The sequence below is a fragment of the Lepidochelys kempii genome, chromosome 11, assembly GCF_965140285.1.
Source record: "Lepidochelys kempii isolate rLepKem1 chromosome 11, rLepKem1.hap1, whole genome shotgun sequence".
NCBI classification, from domain to species: domain Eukaryota; kingdom Metazoa; phylum Chordata; order Testudines; family Cheloniidae; genus Lepidochelys; species Lepidochelys kempii.
The window spans coordinates 45,769,298-45,793,922 of record NC_136390.1 but is presented as its reverse complement, the minus strand read 5'-3'; the positions used below and the strand labels follow the sequence as shown (position 1 = coordinate 45,793,922).

The 24,625-nt window shown below is 41.0% G+C and overlaps 1 protein-coding gene across 8 annotated transcripts in view; it reads left to right on the top strand.

Annotated features, from left to right (window-relative positions):
- The window catches only part of ZNF385B (zinc finger protein 385B), a 305,035-nt gene that overhangs the window by 222,693 nt on the left and 57,717 nt on the right, over window positions 1–24,625 (top strand). For all 8 annotated transcript variants that reach the window (XM_073306049.2, XM_073306053.2, XM_073306046.2 and 5 more), the window contains one exon: window positions 18,683–18,793. In XM_073306049.2, the coding sequence (XP_073162150.1) occupies window positions 18,683–18,793 (111 nt within the window). The remainder of the gene's footprint in view (window positions 1–18,682; window positions 18,794–24,625) is intronic.

Below are 24,625 nucleotides of genomic sequence, written 5' to 3'. Positions count from 1 at the left end.
CTGAGGCACACACAGTATTCATGCAAAACAGTAAGACTCACATACAACGTAAGAAGAGGATAACCCCACTTTGTCAGACATGACTATATCCAGGGTAACCAGTGGGAGGAGAGTTCATTGCTCTTCCTGTTTCTCCTTTTCAGTTTTTGTTCCTTATATTTTTGTTTTCTGCTCCTCCGTTGCCCTCTCTTCTCCTTCCCCACGGATCAGCTTTTTCTCCTGTAGGGAGTCCTGTGATGAGCAGGTTCAAGATGGGGGCCTAGCAGGACAGCCCCCAGTGAGCTGCCTCTCCCCTTCAGAGCTGCCTCAGGAGAAGCCTGTCCTTTCCCCAACAGGGGCTGAATTGCAGCTACTTAAGAAATACTGGGGGGGGGGTGTGTGAATGGGGGTGTCTGTTACAGTTCCAGAACATGCAGGAGCTCAGCACCCACAGCAGCAGCAGCAGCAGCACCGTAGAGATCAGGAACAGCCCTGGAGCAAGAGCAGCCTCCTCCAGTTCTCATAAGAAAAGAGTAGGCCAGTACATCCTCCCTTCTTTATCTCTGCCCAATGTAACCTGCCCAGCTGCTTTGAACCTCCCTTATCTGAAGTGCTGGGCTGACTGACGGTGGCTCTGAGGAAGCTGGTGGGTATTCTCTTCCCCCCCACACACACACCCCAACGTACTACCCCAGAGAGCAGCTTGGGTCTGGGAAGAGCCGCCCCCAAAGCCCTATCTACCCTATCAAAGCAGCTGATTGAACAAGCTCCCCATGATGTGCCCACAAGGAAAACCAATAACAAAGAGTTTATAAGCTGCCTGAGAACCAATGGCGAGCTGCATCAGGGAGCTTCCCCAGGCATGCTGCTGCCATGCTTCCACACTTACCTGGGGAAGGGACTGTAATATACCAGTACAACCTCAAAAGAGGGAGTGATGCTGGGTAAAAATGAGCGTGTAGCTCCTGTGGCTCTCAGCAGCAAGTCCAAAATGTGTTACTGTGTGTTCCAGCATTGCCAGCTCTCAGGGTTTTATTGCAAGTCTTCCAATATTTGGTGTTTTTCTTAAAGCCCAGGTCTTGGAGTCATGAAAATCTCAGTTTTCTTGTACCCTCTCCCCCTCCTCCCCCCACACACAGACACACTATTGCACTAAGTACAGTCAATGCAGAGGGCACCAGTAGTCCCTGATTGCCACATAGTAATTTACCACAGAACAAATCAATAGGCAAGAAGACAGAATAGCAGCATTGTCAACCACAGGGTTAAAAAAAAATCAATAGTCAGCTCCCAAAAATCAAGAGACAACAAAATAGTAGATTTTTGGACTTTTTATATGGTTTTTGTGCCATTATGGTTCACTGTTCCCCAATTTTATCCAAAATTAAGAGGGGTATAAATGATGGGGAGGGGCTGAGGGGGTAAATGAAAGCTGAGAGTCTGTCTGACTCCAAGAGGTGGGACTTTATGAAAAACACCAGATATTGGAAGACTTGCAATAAAATCATGAGAGTTGGCAATGCTGGAACACAGTTAAAATAGTGAACGGAGATCAGGCTGTTATGTTTTATGTGAACCAGACACTTTGCCAATGGGTTTCACAGCTATCTGCTGACAGCAAAGAGAAGTAGAGACTCAGGATTCCTAGATTCAATTCCAGGTTCCGTAGGGAAATGCGCTCTAGTAGTAATGGACACTTCTGCCACTGTCCTGCAGTAAGCTTGTCTCTGTCCACCTGCCCCCTACCTCCCTATCCTCCCCCTCCCTATGTGCTTCTTCCTGACCTCAAGCTTCCACAACCTCTTTCCCTGTGTCCTCGCCTTTCTGTATGCTAAGTCAAGCTACTTCCTCCTTCTGGTCACTGCTTAGATGCCAGCAGGTTAGGCACAGGAAAGACAGTCTCCCTGTTTTCAGTTGAGCACAACAGTGGCTTAGAGTAACAATTGCAGGGAAAGTCCTGCTCAGCATGTAGGAGCTCGAGTATACTTACTACAAATACTCTTCAAAGAATTTAGCAGCAAAACTAGCAAGTCTCTACTGAGCATGTAAGAACTGAGATTTTTTTCAAGAGCCACTTTTGGGCAGTTTTTCATGGGCATGGCAAAAGGCATATCCCTGACATCAGGGTGATCTCCCTGCCAAATTTTAAGTCCATGCATCACAGCAAAATACTTACAACCAAATTGCTAACCTGGGCAAAATAATGTGTTTTCCCCTTATCTTGTTCTTGGAAATAGTTGAATCATTTTTGCTGAAGCTTTCTCTAAGAATTGAGCATGAGGTAGACACCTGACAAAGAAAATTTCAGGACAAACCATTAAAGTTTTGCAAAATTATCATCAACTGAAAACAGGGTCTCATAATAGGAACTGGGGGACAACGATAACTATAGGTGTTAAAACTTGCACCACTTGTAAATATACTTACACACGTGGGTTGGCAAACTCCTATTAGAACTCTCTTTAGAGAACTACTCTTTGTTAAGTCATAGACTCTAGAAATGTGGGGGGGAAACTCTATAAAGTCTTCTAATCCATTTTATTGCCAATGCAAGAAAGATCCGAGCTAACCTAATTTGAACTATATTTAGAGGGAAATCTCCCCATATGTGTGTAATTGTTTAAATGTTTCAATAGTTCTGGAACTTTCTTTGAGGGGAAATTAATGGGTAGGCCCCCTATAGCAATCTTTGTCCACTTATCAAGAGGGGACCATACAAGTAGGGAATCAGCTAAATGTTTTTCTCTTAGACAACCTTTTTATAGTCTAATGCATAGACTTGAGGTTTGAGATGCAAATTTTCAAAACCTGCTTCTAACTTTGTGCACAAATCGAGCAGTTAGCTGTCTACCTAATTTCATACAAAAATGCTATGTGTATGCAATAATTCTGTCACTTGCTCTAGTGCAAATAAAAAGCCACATTAAGTCCTCAGAAAATCTGAGTATTTTGTGAATTATTGCAAAATGTTTGAAACCAATTTGATGTTTTAGCAGTTCATTTCTTTTATAGGTCAGCACAGGGAAAATCCAAGAAGTCTTTATTTTGGTGGAAGTGCTTTCCTTTCATTGGAGGTACAAGCTTGTTTAGAGAAACAAGAAAGCTATTTAAAAAGAGAGGTTTGTTAGCTATAAATATTTTAGGTATTAGAACATTGAAGGATGTTTTGCAAATACCGTGCAAGAAAAACAACTCTTCTCACAGCTCATATTATCAAAATATAACCTAGACCAAGGTGGCCACATATGCAGCACCATTTGCTCATGTTAGTTTCCAGTGATGATAACTTTTGTACAATAGGCTCTTAGAAAAAATCTAAATTCTCAATGTGTGTCCATCTAATAGGAAAAGAAGTCTTAAAGAATTCTCTTTACATCCATGCTGGTTATACTAGTGGCTTTACCCACCCCTTACTCAGAGCTATAGTGTATTCTTCCATGCAAATAACCAGGAGTGAATTTTTATTCTGCCAGAACATTGCACCTGGTAATCCAGGCTCCTGACACTTTTTCAAACTGGATGAGTACAATGTATAATCTATGGGGGGTTGACAGTGAAGGTCACTGTGACGGTGTGGACTAGGTCTGGAGGTCCCTTGCTGGAGGCCTCCTGGCTCTGCCTGACCCTGTCCCAGAAAAGAGCAGAGGAGAAGTCCTCAAGGTGGGCCAGAGTGGCTGCAGGGGAAACAGGCAATCAGAGGAGTTTCTGGAGTGGCCAATCTGGGGCCAGAAGGGCCATATAAAAAGAAGCATCAGAGGCAAAGCAGTCAGTTGCTGCCTGGAGCTGGAAGAGGAAATACCAGGTGCCTGGATGGCTGGAAGAGCAGCAGGACCATGGACAGCTCAGTTCAGGCAGGACTGTGCCCAGAGAGGGTTGCTGAAGACCAGTGGAGCTAAGAAGGATCTCCTGGATAGCTGTGGGGCTGAGCAAAGACTAAGCCCAGAGCCTCGCCAGACCAAGTGAGGGTATCATGATGGGCCCTTCTGGTCTGGCTAAAGGCTGAAAAGGACACCCACAACTGAGGGTACCACGATGAGTCCCTGTTGGACTGTTACAGGCGATCAGTGTCTCTAGGGAGGAAGCCTTGGTGCGAATGTAAAGACTGTGTACCCTGGAAGGGGGTGGGTTGTTTGTTCCATCTGCAGATAGCATGTGACTCAGCTGGAGGGCTGAGTCACTGAAGACCTGCTGAAGAAACCATCAGCCAACAGGGCACTTGCAAATAAGTGCCAGCCTGCTCCAACCAAGAACTAAGAAATAGCAGGCTTACACCTGACCAGAAGGGGGGTGCTCCTGTGAGGCGGGTGCTCATAGAATCATAGAATATCAGGGTTGGAAGGGACCCCAGAAGGTCATCTAGTCCAACCCCCTGCTCAAAGCAGGACCAATTCCCAGTTAAATCATCCCAGCCAGGGCTTTGTCAAGCCTGACCTTAAAAACCTCTAAGGAAGGAGATTCTACCACCTCCCTAGGTAATGCATTCCAGTGTTTCACCACCCTCTTAGTGAAAAAGTTTTTCCTAATATCCAATCTAAACCTCCCCCACTGCAACTTGAGACCATTACTCCTCGTTCTGTCATCTGCTACCATTGAGAACAGTCTAGAGCCATCCTCTTTGGAACCCCCTTTCAGGTAGGTGAAAGCAGCTATCAAATCCCCCCTCATTCTTCTCTTCTGCAGGCTAAACAATCCCAGCTCCCTCAGCCTCTCCTCATAACTCATGTGTTCCAGTCCCCTAATCATTTTTGTTGCCCTTCGCTGGACTCTCTCCAATTTATCCACATCCTTCTTGAAGTGTGGGGCCCAAAACTGGACACAGTACTCCAGATGAGGCCTCACCAATGTCGAAGAGGTGCTGCCTCATTCCCAAGCAGAGAGATTGCAGACTCACATCAACCAGGAGGTGGCATTCGTGAGGCAGGTGCTGACCCTGTTACAGTCACACAAATTGCAGCTGGTAAGGAGAAGTTTCTACTTTTCTATTGAGACTTGTGTCCTTATCTTCTCAATTCAAGTCCTGTTTAAGTTTCAGGTTAGATCTGATTAGTCATGAAGAAATCCTTCATTGATTCCCTTCCACACTTTACTTTTACCAGAAGTTCTTCAAAAGATGTTGGTTAATGTGTTTTGCTGATCAAAAGACTATTGATTTTTAAGTCAAGAAAGCACATTGCTCCCTTAGTTGATTACAAGGAGTGGATAACAGCTATCAACTGGTGTACCAGTGCTAGACTCAGTCCTGGTCTGCCTTTCATCTCTTTATTTGGGATTTTGCAACGTGGCTATTATAAAAACGAGCTCTAGTGAGTGTATTGTTTCTAGGGCTGTCAATCACAGTTAACTCATGTGATTAACTCAAAAAAATTAATCATGATTAAAAAAGATTAATCGCACTTATAACAATAGAATACCAATTGAAATTTATTAAATATTTTTGCACGTTGTTCTACATTTTCAATATTGATTTCAATTACAACACAGAATACAAAGTGCACAGTGCTCACTTTATATTATTTTTTATTACAAATATATGCACTGAAAAATGATAAACAAAAGAAATAATATTTTTCAGTTCACCTCATTCAAGAAATGCAATTTATTTATCTTGAAAGTGTAACTTACAAATGCAGATTTGTTTTTGATTACATAACTGCACTCAAAAACAAAACTCTGTAAAACTTTCGTGCCTACAAGTCCACTCAGTCCTACTTCTTATTCTGCCAATTGCAAAGACAAACAAGTTTGTTTACATTTATGGGAGATAATGCTGCCTGCTTCTTATTTACAATGTCACCTGAAAGTGAGAACAGGCGTTCACATGGCACTTTTGTAGCCAGCGTGGCAAGGTATTTACATGCCAGATATACTAAACATTCATATGCCCCTTCATGCTTCGGCCACCATTCCAGAGGACATGCTTCCATGCTGATGATGCTCATTAAAAAATAATGTGTCAATTAAATTTGTGACTCTACTCCCTGGGGGGAAGAATTGTATGTCTCCTGCTCTTTTTTACCCACATTCTGCATATATTTAATGTTATAGAAGTCTCAGATGATGACCCAGCACATGTTCGTTTTAAGAACACTTTCACAGCAGATTTGACAAAATACAAAGAAGGTACCGATGTGAGATTTCTAAAATTAGCTTGTGATGCTCTGTACCTCGGGGAGACACCCTATACCCCATGTTCATCTTTATAGAATGGTTGTGTGGTATCCAATGCAAAGTTTGTCATGTTGGGTGTCTTTGAAAGGCCCATGATGCACTGAGCATGGTTGTTATAGTGATGTTATAGTAATTGTTACAGTAATGTTATAATAAGGTTGTAGGTTATAATTTTATGTATATAGTTATGAGGCTGAAAATGTAACCTCACGGCTTAAAGCAAGCCCATGCAAAAACTCTCCAAGAACAGAGAGGGAGTTCACACCTTGTCAGGGCATGGATGGGACAAACCCAGCCCAGCCTCACAGGAACAATGGACACTTGCTCAGGCAGCAACAAAAGAATCTGTTAGATCCTGGAGGGAGTCACCCCCTCCCTTGGACAGTTTGGAACTGCAATGAGGTAATGCTCACCTGACCCTGAAGGGGAAGGGGAGCAAAGCCAAGAGGAAAGAAAGGACATGATAAAAGGGAGAGACATTTTGCCATGCTCTCTCTCTTCCACCTACATCTACAGACACCCACCACCACCAAGCAATTGAACCACTGATCAAAGGGGAGATCCTGGCTGAAGAGCAACTAGCCAGCCTGCAGTGAGAAGCATCTAAGTTTGTAAAGACATTTGAAAGTGTAAAGATCACCTCAGAATGCGTTTTGCTTTTATTTCATTTGACCAAATCTGACTTGCTAAACTTTGACTTATAATCACTTAAGTCTACCTTTATAGTTAATAGATCTGTTTGTTTATTCTACCTGAAGCAGTGCATTTGGTTTGCAGTGTGTCAGAAACTCCCCTTGGGAGAACAAGCCTGATACATATCAATTTCTTTGTTAAATTGATGAATTTATATAAGCTTGCAGTGTCCAGTGGGCATTACTGGACACTGCAAAATGGAGGTTCCTAGGGTTGTTTCTGGGACCGAAGATTTTGGCTAGTGTCATTCACTTGCACGTAGGTGGGAGCAGCTTTCATGCCAGAGGCTGTGCGTGAACAGCCCAGGAGTGGGGGTTCTCACAGCAGAGCAGGGTGTAAGGCTGGCTCCCAGAGTTAGGGATTGGAGTGGCCTAGCAGATCACTGGTCCAGATAACACCAGAGGGGAACATCACATAGCTACAGTAGTCGATCCAAGTTTTAAGAATCTGAAGTACTGTCCAAAATCTGAGAGGATTGAGGTGTGGAGCATGCTTTTAGAAGTCTTAAAAGAGCAACACACTCTGATGCAGAAACTACAGAGCCCAAACCACCAAAAAAGAAAATCAGCCTTCTCTTGGTGGAATCTGACTCAGATGATGAAAATGAACATGCGTCAGTCTGCACTGCTTTGGATCATTTTCAAGCAGAACCCATCGTCAGCATGGAAGCATGTCCTCTGGAATATTGGTTGAAGCATGAAAGGACATAAGAACCTTTGGCACATCTGGCCCGTAAATATCTTGCAACGCCAGCAACAACAATACCATCTGAATGCCTGTTCTTGCTTTCAGGTGACATTGTAAACCAGAAGCGGGCAGCATTATCTCCTGCAAATTGTAACCAGCCTTGTTTGTCTGAGTGATTGACTGACCAAGAAGTAGGACTGAGTGGACTTGTAGGCTCTAAAGTTTTACATTGTTTTATTTTTGAATGCGGGTTTTTTTGTGCATAATTCTACATTTGTAAGTTCAACTTTCATGATAAAGAGATGGCACTACAGTACTTGTGAGAGGAGAATAGAAAAATACAATGTTTTTGTTTTTTACAGTGCAAGTATTTGTAATAAAAAAAATATAAAATGAGCACTGTACACTTTGTATTCTGTGTGGTAATTGAAATTAACATATTTGAAAATGTAGTAAACATCCAAAAATATTTAAAATAAATGGTATTCTATTATTTAACAGTGCGATTAATTATGATTAATTTTTTTAATCGCTTGACAGCCCTAATTGTTTCCTCTCTAGCTATTGTATTTTATATGTATATGGAAAATATCTGTGTTAGAGTTGGCCAGTAAATATTAGGCTTATCATGTCTTTTTTTTCTTCCCCACATACTTGCCCAGCCTAAGTTCCCTTTGTATGGCTCAGCATCACAAAGGGGACTTACAGCTGCCTTTGTGGGGATGCTGGGAATTTACATATTGTCCAGCAATGGCATAAAGTCTGTACCTCCCACACCTTCTATCATTCATACCCTGAGCGTTCTGTGAGTAAGAGGGGATTCCTCCAGCTAGCACAATTTAGAGCTACCCTCTTCTAGGGAAAGGGTTTGTTCAATCCCCAGCCAGCTCCAAGTTCAGGGGAGATGAAAAGGGGGCTTAGAGCCACATTGGAAAAAGGCAAATATAGTGCCCGTATTTTAAAAAGGAAAGAAAAAGAACCCAGGGAACTATAAACTGGTCAGCCTAACTTCAGTCCCTGGCAAAATCATGGAGCAGGTCCTCAAGGAATCCATTTTGAAGCACTTGGAGGAGAGGAAGGTGATCAGGAACAGTCAACATGGATTCACCAAGGGCAAGTCATGCCTGACCAACCTGATTGATTGCCTTCTATGACGTGATAACTGGCTCTGTGGATATGGGGAAAGTGGTTGATATGCTATATCTTGACTTAAGCAAAGCTTTTGATATGGTCTCCCACAGGATTCTTGCCAGCAAGTTTAAAAAGTATGGATTGGATGAATGGACTATAAGGTAGATAGAAAGCTGGCGAGATTGCCAGGCTCAATGGGTAGTGATCAACGGCTCCATGTTTAATTGGCAGCTGGTATCAAGCAGAGTGCCCCAGGGGTCGGTCCTGGGGCCGGTTTGGTTCAACATCTTCATTAATGATCTGGATGACGGGATGGATTGCACCCTCAGCAAGTTCGCAGATGACACTAAGCTGGGGGGAGGGGTAGATACACTGGAGGGTAGGGATATGGTCTAAAGTGACCTAGACAAATTGGAGGATTGGGCCAAAAGAAATGTGATGAGGTTCAACAAGGACAAAGTGCAGAGTCCTGCTCTTAGGAAGGAAGAATCCCATGCACCGCTACAGGCTGGGGACTGACTGGCTAAGCAGCAGTTCTGCAGAAAAGGACCTGGGGATTACAGTGGACGAGAAGCTGGATATGAGTCAGCAGTGTGCCCTTGTTGCCAAGAAGGCCAACGGCATTTTGGGCTGTATAAGTAGGAGCATTGCCAGCAGATTGAAGGAAGTGATCATTCCTCTCTATTCGGCACTGATGAGGCCACACCTGTGTTATACCAATAAAATAAAAATCAGCAGGATCTTATTAAAGGGGAAAAGGCAAAATACCACATTTATTGTGCATACAGAAAGAATCATGGTAAGCTGTTAGTTATAGCTATAACATTCCATTCAATCTCATATTTATTCATACATTCATTCATACACACACACACACACAGGTTCTGCAAGGTTGTTATCATAGTTACCAGCCTTAGAGTAGCTCATGCCAAGCCACTGGCCAGGTGGCCTGGACATGAGGAGGGAGCAGGGCCTTGTCAGATGCTCATCTGATGCTCCTGGAAGTTGGTTTGCAGAATCAGACCCCTAAGTTCTCACTTTCTAGAGTCCATTTTTATAGGAATTTCTTCCTATGCCAGTCTATGGGAATTACTTCATCATGCTGTTGCTGAATCAATCAGCAGATGTCACATTCCTGACAGCTCTGTGCTGCTAGAAGTTATCTTGTTCTTTGGTTCTCCCATTCTTGAGGCTGTTGGGTGGATTCCAGTCTGCCCTCTGGGGGTCCTCTGGTTATTTACCTCCCTGATCATTCAGTTATTATCCACACCAAGCATCCATCCACATAGATCCTCTATCTCTATTTTAATCACAATTGTTAATACAACAAAAGGGCGGGGAGTCTCTGGGTGCTGTTTCTGCTGTTACAGAGTATTGCTTTGAGTCTCTTTCTGTGTGAATTGCTTTGAGAACAGACTCTGTCTTAGAATGTACTAATGCAATTAGCAGCTTGCAAGTTTCACACATAGAGGGAGAGAAACAGTACCAAAAACCAAGAGACCTCTTAATTAGTAATACCCTGGAATTTAAACTATCGGGAATCAAACTCATTTGTGATTTTAATACAGAACTTCTTTAATATGATCCAACAAGTGCGGTGACAAGATTAAGACAGATGACCACAATTATTTTTTTCTAGAATTGGCCATTCTCATGTTCTTGGAGTCAACTTCTGGGGATTTCGAGGAAGCTCTCTCCTGCCTCAAATTCCCACCAGGTGTGTGTGTGTGTGTGTGTGTGTGTGTGTGTGTGTGTGTGTGACTTTTCCAACTCCAAAACACTTTACAGTACACCAGCTGGGCATACTACAGCAGAGAACATGGATGGTTTTCAAAATAAAAAAACAATGAGTGTCGTCAGGGCTGACTCCAGGGTGGCTGGTAATGTAAAATGAGCAAGAAAAAAATATAACAATACACTGTTAAGTTGAATCTTAAATTACACTTGGCTTTGACCCAGTGACAAGGGATATAGCAAAGTTTCTCTAAGGGTGTGTGTGTGTGTGTGTTATACTGTGTATTGTGACAAATGTAGTAGTAGAGAATTGTAAATGATTCTTGCCAATTTACATGTCACCAAAGAAGTGCATAATGTATCACTGAGCAGAGGACTGGGGTGGAATAGTATTTATTTGCCTAATATTTTAATTTTTTTCACATTCAACTGTTTCTGTCGTCAATCTGTGATTTTTACAGTGGATGTTTTAAATGTGTGCTCTGTTTTGAATAAATGTGTCTATCTTCATAACTCTATTCATCAAAATATGTAGAGTACTGGGGAGAGATATGGTGTGAGAGGGTGTTAATATGACAGAATTTGAATTAAGCTCCAGTATATAGTGGTTCTTCATAATGGCAGCATGCCCAGCTCTCCTGAGGAGCTTTAGAGTTGAAATATAGAATGAAATCATGTTGGCATCAAGCCTAGTGCTCTAGAGACAAGTTGAAAAATAGACTGGCTCTGACCCTATGGGTTTGCTTGTTACTGGTTGCCTACCTATTTATTTTAAATAATAAAATAAAAAAATGGAAGAGTTGTCTAATGGGTTTGGATAAATAGCATTTAAAACTTTAACCCATGCCTTACCGATGGGTAGGTAATTATGTGTAACACACTTTGTCTCAGTTCACAAATGGAAAACATAGCAAGATTGCATTTATAAAGCAGCAGAACTGATTGTGCCAGCAAATCAATTATTAGTTTCTCTAGCTGTAGATTTTTAAAAGGGTTTTATGAGAGCAGGAAAGGAGAAAAGGCACGGAACCTCGATTGGCGACTCCCAGTTTTGAACACATACTAAATCAGAAGTTATACCAATTTAAACTTTTATACCCGCTTATCAACATATAGTTTATAATGAGTTTCCTTGCACACCATTTCAAAATGTCACCCATGATCTCTGTCATAATTTGTAGCAACTCCAAGGAGTGTTTAAAAACCAGGTGGCAATTTTGAATTGAATGGAGAGCCTATGGAGTTGTTTAAATTGCAGTATTTCTGATGTGAGAGAAGACAGGCATCGGATGGAGGCAGAAAAGTCAGGACTTGGAGAGGCATCACTGTGGAAATTGTAATCGTTGAGGTGAGAGGAGAAAAGGGTTGGGTAAAAATTTCAGCAGATTGGAGTAGTGGCAGCAGCATGCATAGATGCCTTACAGAGATATGGATATAAATGAGGAAAAGCAGAGTTCTTGGGTCAGGCTGGCACCAGAGTTAGTCAGTGGAGAAAAATGGCAGCCACATCTCTAGATTAATATACACCCAAAGCTGGATGACTGCCAAATTTGTTTTATTACCAATACCTCTCTAGTAATAGGCAAAAATCAAAAGTTTTGTTTCAGATAGGCATCTAGATACTTATCCAAGCTTCCGAACTACAAATTGCCAGAGAGCTTAAATCAATACTAACAGGTAGATTTGTAATGTCACAAGAATAGCCAATCTTACAGTATTTGGTAGTTTAGCTGAAGCAAAAAGTTTGGAAACACCTCTCTTTCTTGGAACAAAAGCGGATCACATCTTGGCAGGCTCAACTCAGTTCTTCTCCTTTGAGGTACATAAACAGGGTTCTGTGCAGCTGTGTGTGAATATTGCGCAAAAGTTCTCTTTGGTATATATGAATAATAAAGATCCTGATATATTTTATAACGGTAGGGTTTGTTTTGGTGTTCTTGGCCAAATGTTTCTTTTCCTCCTTCTGACTGTTCTGTAACTTACCATGATTTTTCTGTTGCTTCCCTCCACCCCAGAAATGACTGCATTTCTGACAGCTATCCATGTACTTTGTGACGCATGTTGGGAGCTTTTGCAATGAAAGGAGTTATATAAATGTAAGGTGAGGAGGATATTCCTGATTCTGGTCCCGGCTGAAATCAGGAAGTGTAGAGGGGGGTTAAAAATGAGTGACCAGTGCTGCAATCCCCTCAAATCTAATAATCTGTGCTCTCAAGAGGTAGTCACAGTGATTTCATTGCAACTACTAGCATGAGTAAGGATTGCTCAGGTTAATATGGGTTTGCGGTAGAGGTTTGAGTGTGGTTTAAGCTTTTGGCATTATTTCTGCTTAGTTTTATTTAACCTTACTGGTTTTCCCTTTATTTCATATATGCATTTTCAATAAGAGAATGAAATGGAAAAGGTTTTTAATCCTCAATATCATTACCACCCACCTTCAGTGCAAAATGTATGAACTCTTTACTATGCCTGTAGCTCATATTATAGTCCAAATAATAAGCATCCAGATGCTAGATTGTTGCTTGAATTTATAGCAGATATAATATATAGCAGATGTTCATCTTTTTTACAGAAAAAATTCTTAACGACTGGAACTTGACAGACTGCAGAGCTTCAATGAGTCACAAACACCACCTAAATCAGCAAATTACCCCCTTATTCAAAACAACATGTATTTAATTTTATTTAGTGATCCCAGATCAGTTTACCCCATAGCATTAACCTTCTGGCAGACAGATACTATGTTACTATTCAAACATGCTGTAATCCAGCCTAGTTTCTGACATATTTAAAACCTATTAATTGTTAATGTTGCACCTTCTTGAATTCTAATCATGACCAGACTGCATTCAGTTCTTCTCTTTGGGGAAGATCATCAACTACTCCCCTGGGAATCTTGAGCTGTAGCTTCTGGAGGCTGGGTGCGCTGTATTGTTCATGAGAATTTGTCCTTGTGCTGCTGTATCTGTTTGAATTTGAGACTTTATGCATAGTCTCTGTTGTAGTTTCTAAACTGCTAATTGCCTAATGTTAATGCTGTGGATTATCATCTGGGGTACACAAGAGAATCGCTGTTCGTTTTACTTTTTGAGTAGTTCTGCAGATAACTGTTTTCTTCGCTGTTCCTTTTTACTGATCTCAGACACTTCAGATGGGTTGAGGTACTTTTCATCACTAAACTATTCTGTTCTAGATTAGCAAGTCTAGCTATTAGCTGTTTAATTGAAAAAGCAAAACATATGTTGTGCTAAAATACTACTGCATTAAGTACAAACATATTTAAATGTCAGTTACATTGCAATAAATTTGATGCAGGAGCAAATTCTAAATATGATCTCATATATGTTTCTGCTAGATTAATATTATGCAATGAATGATCAAAAAGTTTGCAAGCAGAAGTTCCGTAACCTGTACTTTAGATCAGCATTCTGCTACATTGTGCTTATTTTGTAGAATGATGCAATGAGAGGTAGAGTTCAGAAATAAAAATTGTTTTACTAATTTGTATTTAATTTGCTTAATGTATTTAATTTTACTTAATTTCTAGCTTTGGAGTTATTCTTAAACATTGTCACTGTATTCTGGAAACACTGGGAGGGTTATTCTATTCTAATCATTTTGATACGATCCCTCATGACACTGTCATAACCATACTAGGGAAATGTTGTCTAGATGAAATTTCCATAAGGTGGGTATGCAACTAGTTGAAAGACCATACTCAGAGTAGTTATCAATTGTTTGCTATCAAACTGGGAAGGGCATATCTAGTGGGGCCTGCAGGGGCAGTCCAGAGTCTACCACCACTGAAGGGCGGGGTAAGCATTTTGGAGGACAGGATTAGAATTCAAAATGACCTTGACCAATTAGAGAATTGGTCTGAAATCAACAAGATGAAGTTCAATAAAGAAGCAGGCCACTGAGGAAGGAAAAAACCAGATGCCCATGTACAAAATGGGTAATAAGTGGCAAAGCACTAGAACTGCAGAAAAGAATCTAGGGGTTATAGTGGATCACAAATTGAATATGACCTAACAATGTGATACAGTTGCAAAAGGCTAATATTCTGGGGTGTAACAGAAGTGTTGTATGTAAGATACAGGAAGTAATTGTCCCACTCTACTTGGCACTGGTGAGGTCTCAGCTGAAGTATTGTGTCCAGTTTGGATGCCACGCTTTAGGAAAGTTGTGAATAAATTGGAGAGTCCAGAGGAGAGCAACAAAAATAAGTTTTAGAAAACCTGACCTATGAGAAAATGTTGAAAAAAACTGTGCATGTTTAGTCTTGAGAAAAGAAGGGAGTGGGGGAGGACGACTTGATAAGCCTTCAAATATGTTAAGGGCTGTTAGAGAGAGGAAATGGTAGGCAAGAAGGCTTAATCTGTATCACGGGAGATTTAGGTTAGATATTATGAAAAACCTCCTGTCAGGATAATTAAGTACTGGAACATTTTACCAAGGGAGGTGGTGGAATCTCTGAAGGTTTTTAAGAACAGGTTGGACAAACACCTGCCAGGGATGATCTAGGTTAGCTTGGTCCTTCCTCAATGCAGGGGGCTGTACTAAATGATCTCTCACAGTCCCCTCCAGCCCTATGTTTCAATGATGTTTTATTCAAACTTTATAGTTTATTATTTTTCTTGTTGTCTTCTTTGACAATGTTATAGTATCATTTTATAACAAAGTAATACGCTGTAGTTGAGCTGCATTTGTTTTTTAATTATTTTTGTTTCTATGACTCTTAAGGCAGTGAAATACTGTATTTGCTATCAAAAGCAAGTGCATATTACATCACAGTTCCAAAAAGGATAAATGCTAGCTATGAACTTTACAAAACGCTCTTTTTTGGATTGGAGGTAATAGGGACATCATCTCACTATACTCCAAAAAGTTATTCATCAGTTAAGTGTTAAGTAATAGATAACCTCTTAGCTTTGCTACAAAAGATATTTCTTGATTGTGTGTGTGCGCGCATGTATGTAAGTGTTTATATTAAGAAAATCCTCACTAATGCAGTTTTCTTTCTCCGGAAGCATCAAAAATGTTTTAAGGGGGACAACTAGAATATTTAGCTATCAGCTTCAGAAAATTTGGAAGTAGCTAATTCACTGCAAAAACCTGATCTAAAGAATCATTAACTTCAACTTTCTTTCCCCATCTCTTTATCAAATTAAGTTTAGTGTCAAATGCAAGCTTTGCATCATCCTAGTTCTATGGCTCTTTCATATATTATTGTACCAAGAAAATCACTGCTGAGACTGAAAAATAATCTGCAAGAAAAATATAACCTTTTAGCAAATCAAACTACTCCCTCCTGTGATGGGAAATTACTCCTCAGGGAATTCTGCACCAAAAAATAAAAAATTCTGTGCACAATATTTTAAAATTATGCACAATTCTGCGTATTTTATTTGTCAAAATAACACAATATAATCACACCAGTTTCAATTATTTTGGCAATTTATTTCAAAATACTTGTCTACAACAATGTCTGTAACAATACAGACAACAACAAAAATTCAGGAAATGTTTTTTGACAAATAGATTATTTACTAGGCATATCAATACACAGTGATGAGCTGCCAAAAGCTGGAGAACCAGTTCCTTCATTTGCTCCAGGTCTTCGGTGGCACTGAAGGACCTGCTGCCGAAGTGTCGCCGAAGACCCGGAGCAAGTGAAGGGCCTGCCACCGAAGACCTGGAGTGGTGCCGGGTGAGTACAAATTAAAAAGGGATTCTCAGGGGAGCCTCCGCAGCCGAGAGCTCAGGCGGGCCTGACAGGACAGTCCCGCAGGCCAGAGTTTGCCCATCCCTTCACCAACCGGTTCTAAACCAGCTTCAAAATTTAATAACCGGTTTGTGCGAACCGGTGCAAACCGGCTCCAGCTCACCACTGTCAATACACAACTCTGAGTAATAATTCATTTAAACTACAATACAGAAACTTATTTCCCGCACCCCTCAGAAGTAGTGCAGAGGTTTGGGGGAGTCATGGGTATCAGAGGAGATGAGGGAGAAGGAAGTAATTGCTGGCAAAGAGCCAGGGTGTGAACTTGGAGGGTTGTTGGGTGTGGGTGGGAGAAGTATGGACCAGATTTTTTGGGGTAGGGAGGGATTGTTAGGGAGCTTTCACCATGCAGACCCCGGCTGACCCTTAACCTCTCTCATTCAGTCAGGCATATCTGCCCCTGTCCCCATGTGTCCCTGCATCCCTCCATCCCAATGTATCCTTGCAGCCATACTCAGCCATCCCTCCTTTCCCCCCTCCCTATGTATCCTTGCATCCCCCTCCCTCCATCCCCATGTGATCCTGCAACCCCACTCAGACACTCCCTCCCCATCCCTATGTGTACCTGTGCCCCCCCTGACACCCCATTCTCCATGAGTCTCTGCACCCCCACTCCCATTCAGCCCCTACCCCAGTCTTCCCTCCACCCACACTTCTGAACTACAGTCTGTGACTCCCCAGCAGCCCCATGTGCCCCATGATGTCCATCCCTGCATATGCTGTGCCTCCTGACCTGGCCCCACCATAGGGCACTGTGAGAAAGGCAACCTCTGTCTCTTCACTATCCACAGCTGGGGCTGTTCTGGTGCCACAGCAGCCCCTGGTGGGTGAAAGGAGTAACTGTAGCACCTTTCCGGCAGACCGTATTTTCTGCAGAAAAAAAATTCTGTGTGGCATATGAATTGTGCACATGTGCAGTGGCACAGAATTCCCCCAGGAGTTGGAACCCTAAACAAAGTTAGGAAATGTAAACTCTTTGTTCATTGTAGCCCACTATTTTTCCTCCCCATTTTTTCCAGACCCATCCTTGTCTTTAAATAAATTAATCACGTCTAAACATGTATAGATATAGATGTAAAATATGTTGTTCTAAACCGTTTGGGTTGGGGACTACATTTTACTTTGTATTTGTACAGTGCCTCACACAATGGGGCCTTATTTTTAACTGGTGCTTATTGCTGCTACCATGATACAAATGTGAGGTAACAATTATAATTTCCCCCTCTCAGTACCCTGAGCAAGTCCCTCAGAGTTAGCAGGGGTACCAGTAGAACTGTCTGGAATCCTGCAGGCTTCTCAGTTGCCAGTGGAGTTTGATATCCAGCAGGAGTTATGATACTTGGGAAAGGCTTCTTTAGTTCCCAGTTCCTGAGAATTCTCTGTCAAGCTCAGGATTCAGATACTTCGTGTTTTCAGTATTTCTCAAGTCTCTCTGTCTTTCTCAGTGTCAAAGCATTTCTCTGGTATGGTAACTGCTACATCTATAATTGGTGCAAAGTCATTTTTAAACACTTCCTGGGTAATACTTATTACTTGAATATTCTCTTGGATTGTATCACTCATCAATTCTATTTTGGAAATCCTTGAGGAATGAGTCAATTTTTCCAGGCAAGTAAGTGTTGTAAAAGAGTCTGTAAAGACACTCCTCTCACAAAGATGTCTCCATGAGAGACGATTTTCCCAATTAATTTGTCTGTGTGAGGTGAGTGGGAAGCTGCTACAGGTCTGCTGCTACTTGCAGCCCCTTCCATATGCCCTTGGAATTGGACTTGAGAGAAAAGAGCCTCAGGAGCATTGTCACTGACATGGATTTCTCTGGTAACTGTCACTTCCTGGGTAGCCTGTTTTGAATAGCTACCAAGCCGCCAAAAGGGAAGAAATGGGAATTTATTACCAAGGAAGAAAGTGTGTGTGTGTGGGGCGGGGGGGGGGAATCTAGATTTAAAATTGTCCTGTGCTCCCTCTAGTGCCCCCCAAACTCCCATCTCTAGTTTTACATCCCAAAGCCAGCTTAGCAACGTATACCACATAAGATGATTCTGGAGCTTACTTGTGCCACAAAAACCAAAGGCTCTTATCCTTCCCTCTTTCCAGAGTGCTGATACTTTTCCTTGCAAAGAAAGAGACATACAAATGTTTAGTGCTTCTGGGGAGGCAGGGTGCTTATTGGTGTGGCGATAGAAGCATTGTGTGGTGCAGGAGGGATTTATGGACTCCTTGTCTCTTGATGTGATAGTGGTGCTCTGGGTGGTAAGGGAGGTGGACCATCCACTGGTCTGTGATGGCGGGTAGCTGAGCTGCTTTTTTGTAAACTCTGGCATGATACAAATTCCCTATCTTGAGATAAATCTGATCATTTTTATTATGAGGTTTGAAATACTATTTCCTCCTGTTTATTAAAAAAAAAATGAAATTTGGAGCGGGAAAATGTTATTTTGAGCCTTTTCTGCATTGTTTATTGTTCTGTGAAGTTGTAAATTGAATATTTTATTGTTTGCTCTCCAGATGGATCCTGTGCAAAAAGCAGTCATAAACCACACATTTGGAGTATCCATTCCCCCAAAGAAGAAACAAGTTATTTCCTGTAATGTCTGTCAGCTTCGCTTTAACTCTGATGTGAGTATCGTTATATTTTTTCTAGCAGTGCGTCTAATTAATCCAAACATCTTTTCCCAATTAAATCCTCTACAGTTCTGCCCACACTTATGCCAGCCATTTACGATGACATTTTGCCCACTCGCAAGAGTTTGTAATGGCATCCCACACTGTGATTTTTAACTTTTTCTGGTACGTGGTGGTTTATATGCTTACACTTAGTTGCCTGGCCATGACTGCCACCACCAGGGTAAACCTACCAAAAGAGCAGAAAGACCTGGCTAGTAACTTGCTCCTTCTTTCTGTAGTTTGAGGCTAGATAGTGTTGTTTTTCTAAATTCCCAGTTTTGGAAAGCATCCCTCTTCAGTACAACACTTAAGCACATGTGTAGGTGCTTTTCCTGAATCAGGTCCTAAGTATTTTGGGTTCAGGTACACTGGTGATCTACAGAAAATACCAGATCACGATCCAATGTCCTACTGGTTAATGATATTTTATTTGCCAACAAACTAATATCTAAGCGAACGGCACAAAGAATTCAAGAGAAATGGAGGCAGAAAGACTTCCTACAAGTGTATGTGTCCTTTATATTTTATATCCGTTTCCTTTTTAGAAGAAATCTTCTTCCTCCTGTGTTCCTGCATGCTTTACTGATAACCTCGCCTCAGATCTCTCCAATTATACCCGTCCCATAGTAAATATTTTCAGTTAAGATAAGTGGGGATTTCGACTTCCTGTTGTCCCTTTAGTCTGGTCAAGTTCTATGAAGCTCTGTCTACTGCAATGCAATTCAGGTCAAAGTGCACTCTAAAAGAGCGCATTAAATGAATGCATATAAGCAGATTACAATTTTCCCTGAGTAGTTAATATCAAGAGGACTAATTTCCATGTGGAAGACTCTTAAAACATAGCATACCCAATCATGAAGAATGGCTTTTAATGCTATTAAGCTATCATTAGCACAAATGAAAACATCTCAGAGCAAACATAACATTTATAAGAAGCAAGTGTGTGCTGTCTCTAAATGATACTGAAGTATTAAAATATTTGCTATTTATATCTACTTATAAGAAATACTTTTGAAAAGTTTTTGAAAGCTTCTACCTAGAGCCCTAGGTTTTTTTTCCATTCTACCCCTTTCTAGTACTGCTTTGGCCATGCTCTTCCCTGATTTACTGCTTCTCAGCTTTCTTACGAAGACCACAACACTGCCCCACAATTACATCTAGGAAAGTCTCCTAAGATGGGGTCTGTTCAGTTTGGCCTTCTCTTCTTTGCTGGCAGAGGTTTGTAGCACTGCCATCCTATGTCAATAGCTGGCCTCAGAATGGATTCATCAGATTATACTCGCCTCCTTTTTAAACTTAGTTCCCTTATTTTCCCCTCTGAAAGAGAATAGTTGTTCCATTACAGATCAATAGATTTTATGTTATTACCTTACAAATGAAATAATACGTTTCTCATACGTGGCCACTTGCTGGGCTGGATGTCACGCCTGGGTTAGACCTACTCATGCCACCTCAATGGGGGCACCACAACCTTTTCTTCCCTTTCACCTTTTGCATTCAGGCTCCCTGGGGTGGACTGCTGTATCACTGCACTTTGAGCCTTTATTCCGGCTGTAAGAGAGCAGTTTTGTTCTCCACAACATACAGCAGTAGTGGCAACTTTTCCTTTAATCGGTCTGCGGGGAACTTCTTATTTATTGGATTGCCAGTCATCAGACCCACACTTTTCACTGGTTTCCCTCTGCAGCGCGCTAGAGTGGCCTATCCCACATTGCCCGTCTGCCTCTACCAGCAGAGCATTCAAATCTGCAGGATAATAGCCTGATTTTTTTTTTCTCCTCTTAGGTCCCTCAGTACACATGCCAGAGCAGCCTACTCTAGACTACCACTTTGCAGGGCCTGCCATTCGTTCTGCACAAAGCCATATAGCAGAAGCTAGCAGCAGAGAGTCTAGTAGGATTGGACCTAGTGCAATGCACAATCCATGTGACACTAATCCGGCAGTAAGAGAAAGTGCCCATATGTGAGAAAACTGCTGCAGCTGGGTCCATCTCTACACAGTTTTAGAGAAAGGGATGGTTCTCCAACATCAGAGCACCTGTCAGCTCTTTACACCCACAGTTTCAATCTCCACTTTGTCAGAAGACTTTCCGTTGTCACTTCAAGACAACCACAGAAGGGGTCAAAAGTGAATAGTTGTAAAAATGTCAGTTTTGCAACCCCTGTAAAGCCTTATGACTCCTGATATATAGAATACCCATGAACATTAGAGTCAAATGAGGACCTGGAATATTACCACCACTTTCATTCCCATGCAGTCTCCCCCATTTTGGGGAGAGGACAAATAAGGAATTTCAGTAGTGTTGACTAAGCTGAGATTCCCTAAAGCATTTACCCCTACATTAGCTGAATGACTTACTGCTAGAGATGTTCATTAAAGGAATCCTCTTTCCACATAGCCCAGTGCACCAGCAGCAATTCCTAATTAGCCAAACCCACTAAAAAGTAAAGCTTCCTTGCTATTAGATCAGCGTCTTGTTTTTCTTGAAGCTCATTTTTAAGATACCTCAAATGGTAATTATCCCAGTTTTCTAGTTTTAATTCTTCTCTTTACTGTTCTCAAATAGTTTGCCTCCCAATGTTTGTGGTTCATGCTTATGTTGCTGTTCTGCATATACAAGCCATGACCCCCAAACCCTTCAGTTCTTCCGCCTGCACAATTAGCTCTACTGTTGGACACTCATAGTACTTCCAAAGCAGTTGACAATGACTTAGAAGCCCTGCTTCACAAAATTCTTAAGGAACACCTCAACATTCTACATCAAGAGGGACAATTAGACCATGGTGGCATATGTGAATGGCCGAGGAGGAACAGAATAAAAATCTGAGCCACAGATCACCAAACTCCTTTCATTCCATGAAAGGGAAAACCTGTCTGTTACAGTGGCATCCCACAGAACAAGACAAAACTTCAAACCCCCTGCTCCCCTTACCATATCTAGACTTACCCACAATTTAGAACAACTGGAAAAGTATGAGTATTTTGGTCTCATCGATGGCATCTCTTGGCATGGAAGAGGGACACCTTTTCCTTCTAGGGGGCAGATGTACTCATGTATGCCAATTTCTTTCTAATCACCAAATTTATTTGGAAAAATAAGACTAGATAAAGCATCAGTAATCCTGACTGTATTGGCCTCAGTCTAATCTTTGCAGATTTGATTTTACAGCACAGAACCTAAGAGTCTGAGCTTTCAACAACATGGATACTCCTGGGAACTGGCTAACTTTAATAGAAAGTGTCTGAAACATTCCATAATCACAGCATACAAAACTATTTGGAAGATTTGTTCACCAGGTATAGGGATTTCAGCTTAAATCCACTCCAAACGTATGGCTTCTGGGAGTGCTCCATAAGAGATTCCCATTAACCTACAGAGTCAATCTTCTGCCCATGGATTTCTGGTGTCAGCCTTCTCTTGAGAGCGCCTATTTCTTCATAAATTGCATTGGCACAATATCAATCGTCTAGTGGAGACCTCTCCATATTTTTTTTTCCTTATAGCAATTATGGAAAGTGGAAGAATAAGTGAAATATGAACATTGTCAATTAAAGAAACCTGTCTTCAGTTCTTCCATGAAAAGATGACACTCAGTCCTCATCTGGACTTTGTTCAAAGTGAAAAAGAACAGAGTTCAAATTAATGTTTCACGTTTTTGTCATCCGACCAAATATTAGAAAAACATCTTAATATTTACCATATGAAATTGAAATGGTCTTTAAAATTAATCTTCATTGGACGAGAGTAGAGAAAGTTCTTCCTTCATGGGGGAATCCTAAAAAATGTATGAAGCACTTCAATTATGGCTCAGATCTAACATGTCAGGCATTAGATGCATCTAGTCAGACCCTTCCTGGAGTCATCAGATTACATTCAGTAAGAGTTTGTTTGCATTCAAACTGTTGGGCTGAGAAGCACAGATCTTTGTACAATGAGGTTTATAATGCAGCCATGTAAGATTTGCAATTCCTTCTCCAAAGTCTACAAAACTGGTATTCTTTCCTTGGCTGGCAAAGGCTTTGGTCGTTCCAGCTTCCCTCGACTTAAACTATGCAAGCAAATAAAATGAAAATGACCAAAAAAAATTAAATTTTCTACTTTTGTTTCTCCTAAAAGAATTTCACTGGTGTTCCAGTTGAAATTTCTTCCCTATATCTTAGTGCTTTTTACCTTTCCTTGTGTAATATTTAGATCAATGCATGCTCATGTATGAGAAAAATAAAAATTACACATAAGGTGTAACTAATTTTTCTCTCATTTGAAGGGCACCCACTGCTCTGGACCAGTAGATCAAAATATTCCTGATTAAAATTCAATTGGTAGATGTCAAACCTTCCATTCAGTTAATCATATATCCTACAGTGGGTTTCAGTAATGTTTTCTACCAGTTTACACAATTTCAGCTTTAAATATAGTCTCCTAACATCAGCATATGGTGTTGCAGCTGTCCAGCAGAGAGAGTCTGAAGTCAAAGGAGGAAGGAATTTAAAACATCTGAACCATCTCCATTGTGGTAGAATGAGCATATTTCGTGCATGAATCATGTCCAAACCTCTGGGTGCCCTTTATTATGAGAAATAAAAATTGCAGGTTAAAGACATTCATTTTCTCTTTCACTATGTTTATCATGATTTAGAGAGATGCAGTGTCCTGACTGAAATATTCTACTGTGCCCAAGCTTCGGATTCTTTTCTGTAGTTTAAAAAATAAATGTTTAGGATAATGTCAAGAAAAGATGTATTTATAGACTTTAGACCCAGCTGGTTTTGTCTTAATTTTTTTTCTTTCTAACTTCTTGAAAAGAGACTGTTGGATCTTTACAAACATTTAGAGCGAACCTCTTCTTGTCAGTTACAGATTAGTCGGTCAGCATGTGTGGAAAAATATACATCTTCAAGATAACCTGTCCTCTTATCCTGAATCTGACTTATAAGAAGTCAGGCAAATTGAGCCTTAACATGATGCACACACTTGTGTTTGGCTTTTATTTGTTTTCTTTTTCAAAAACTCACTATCTAATGAAAATTTTAATAGAAAAAACTAAATATGTATTTTCATTAAAGTCTAATACTTCAGGTATACCAGTTTTACCAGGCCAATGGTGACAACTGGTGGTATAAGTAATGAATCCATACTGCACAAAGTGGCATTTTTTTCTGTAGAAGTCCCTGCTTCACCATAGTAATTCCACACTGAGCAGAACAAGGCATGCGGCATTAATCAAACCTGTTCGCATTTGTTCCGAAAAAGAAATACTTGAATAGCAGATAGTAGATTGAGTTGCATGCTACTGAAAAGTCAGGTTATCGTGGAAAACTAATTAATATCACTGCTTCTAACTTTGTGCCCCCCATCAGTTGTGCATATAGACTTTGCAGGAACAATCAGGTAGTTAGACCTCTCTTGTGTATATAATATGAGGATTTCTGATACCAAACATATGGTAAGTGGAAGCACCAGGTGAAAAGATAACTTATAAAGTAGTCAAGTTGACAGAACCTAAATAGTGATATGCATTCGCTCAGAGAAGTGGACAGCCAATCAAAGGAACCCCGTACTAACCAGTTAGTAATAGAATGTCAGATACCCTTTAAATATAGAGCAAAGTCAAAAGACAGATGTTGCACTTACAGATTGGTTTTATTAAATGCTGAACTGAAAGCATAAAAGACTACTTCACTTCTTTCAACACAGAGATGGTTTAAAAATTGATCTTTATGGTTAATTTTGATCATCATATACCAAAGCCCATTAATTTCTATTAGTGGAGCATGAATTTCAT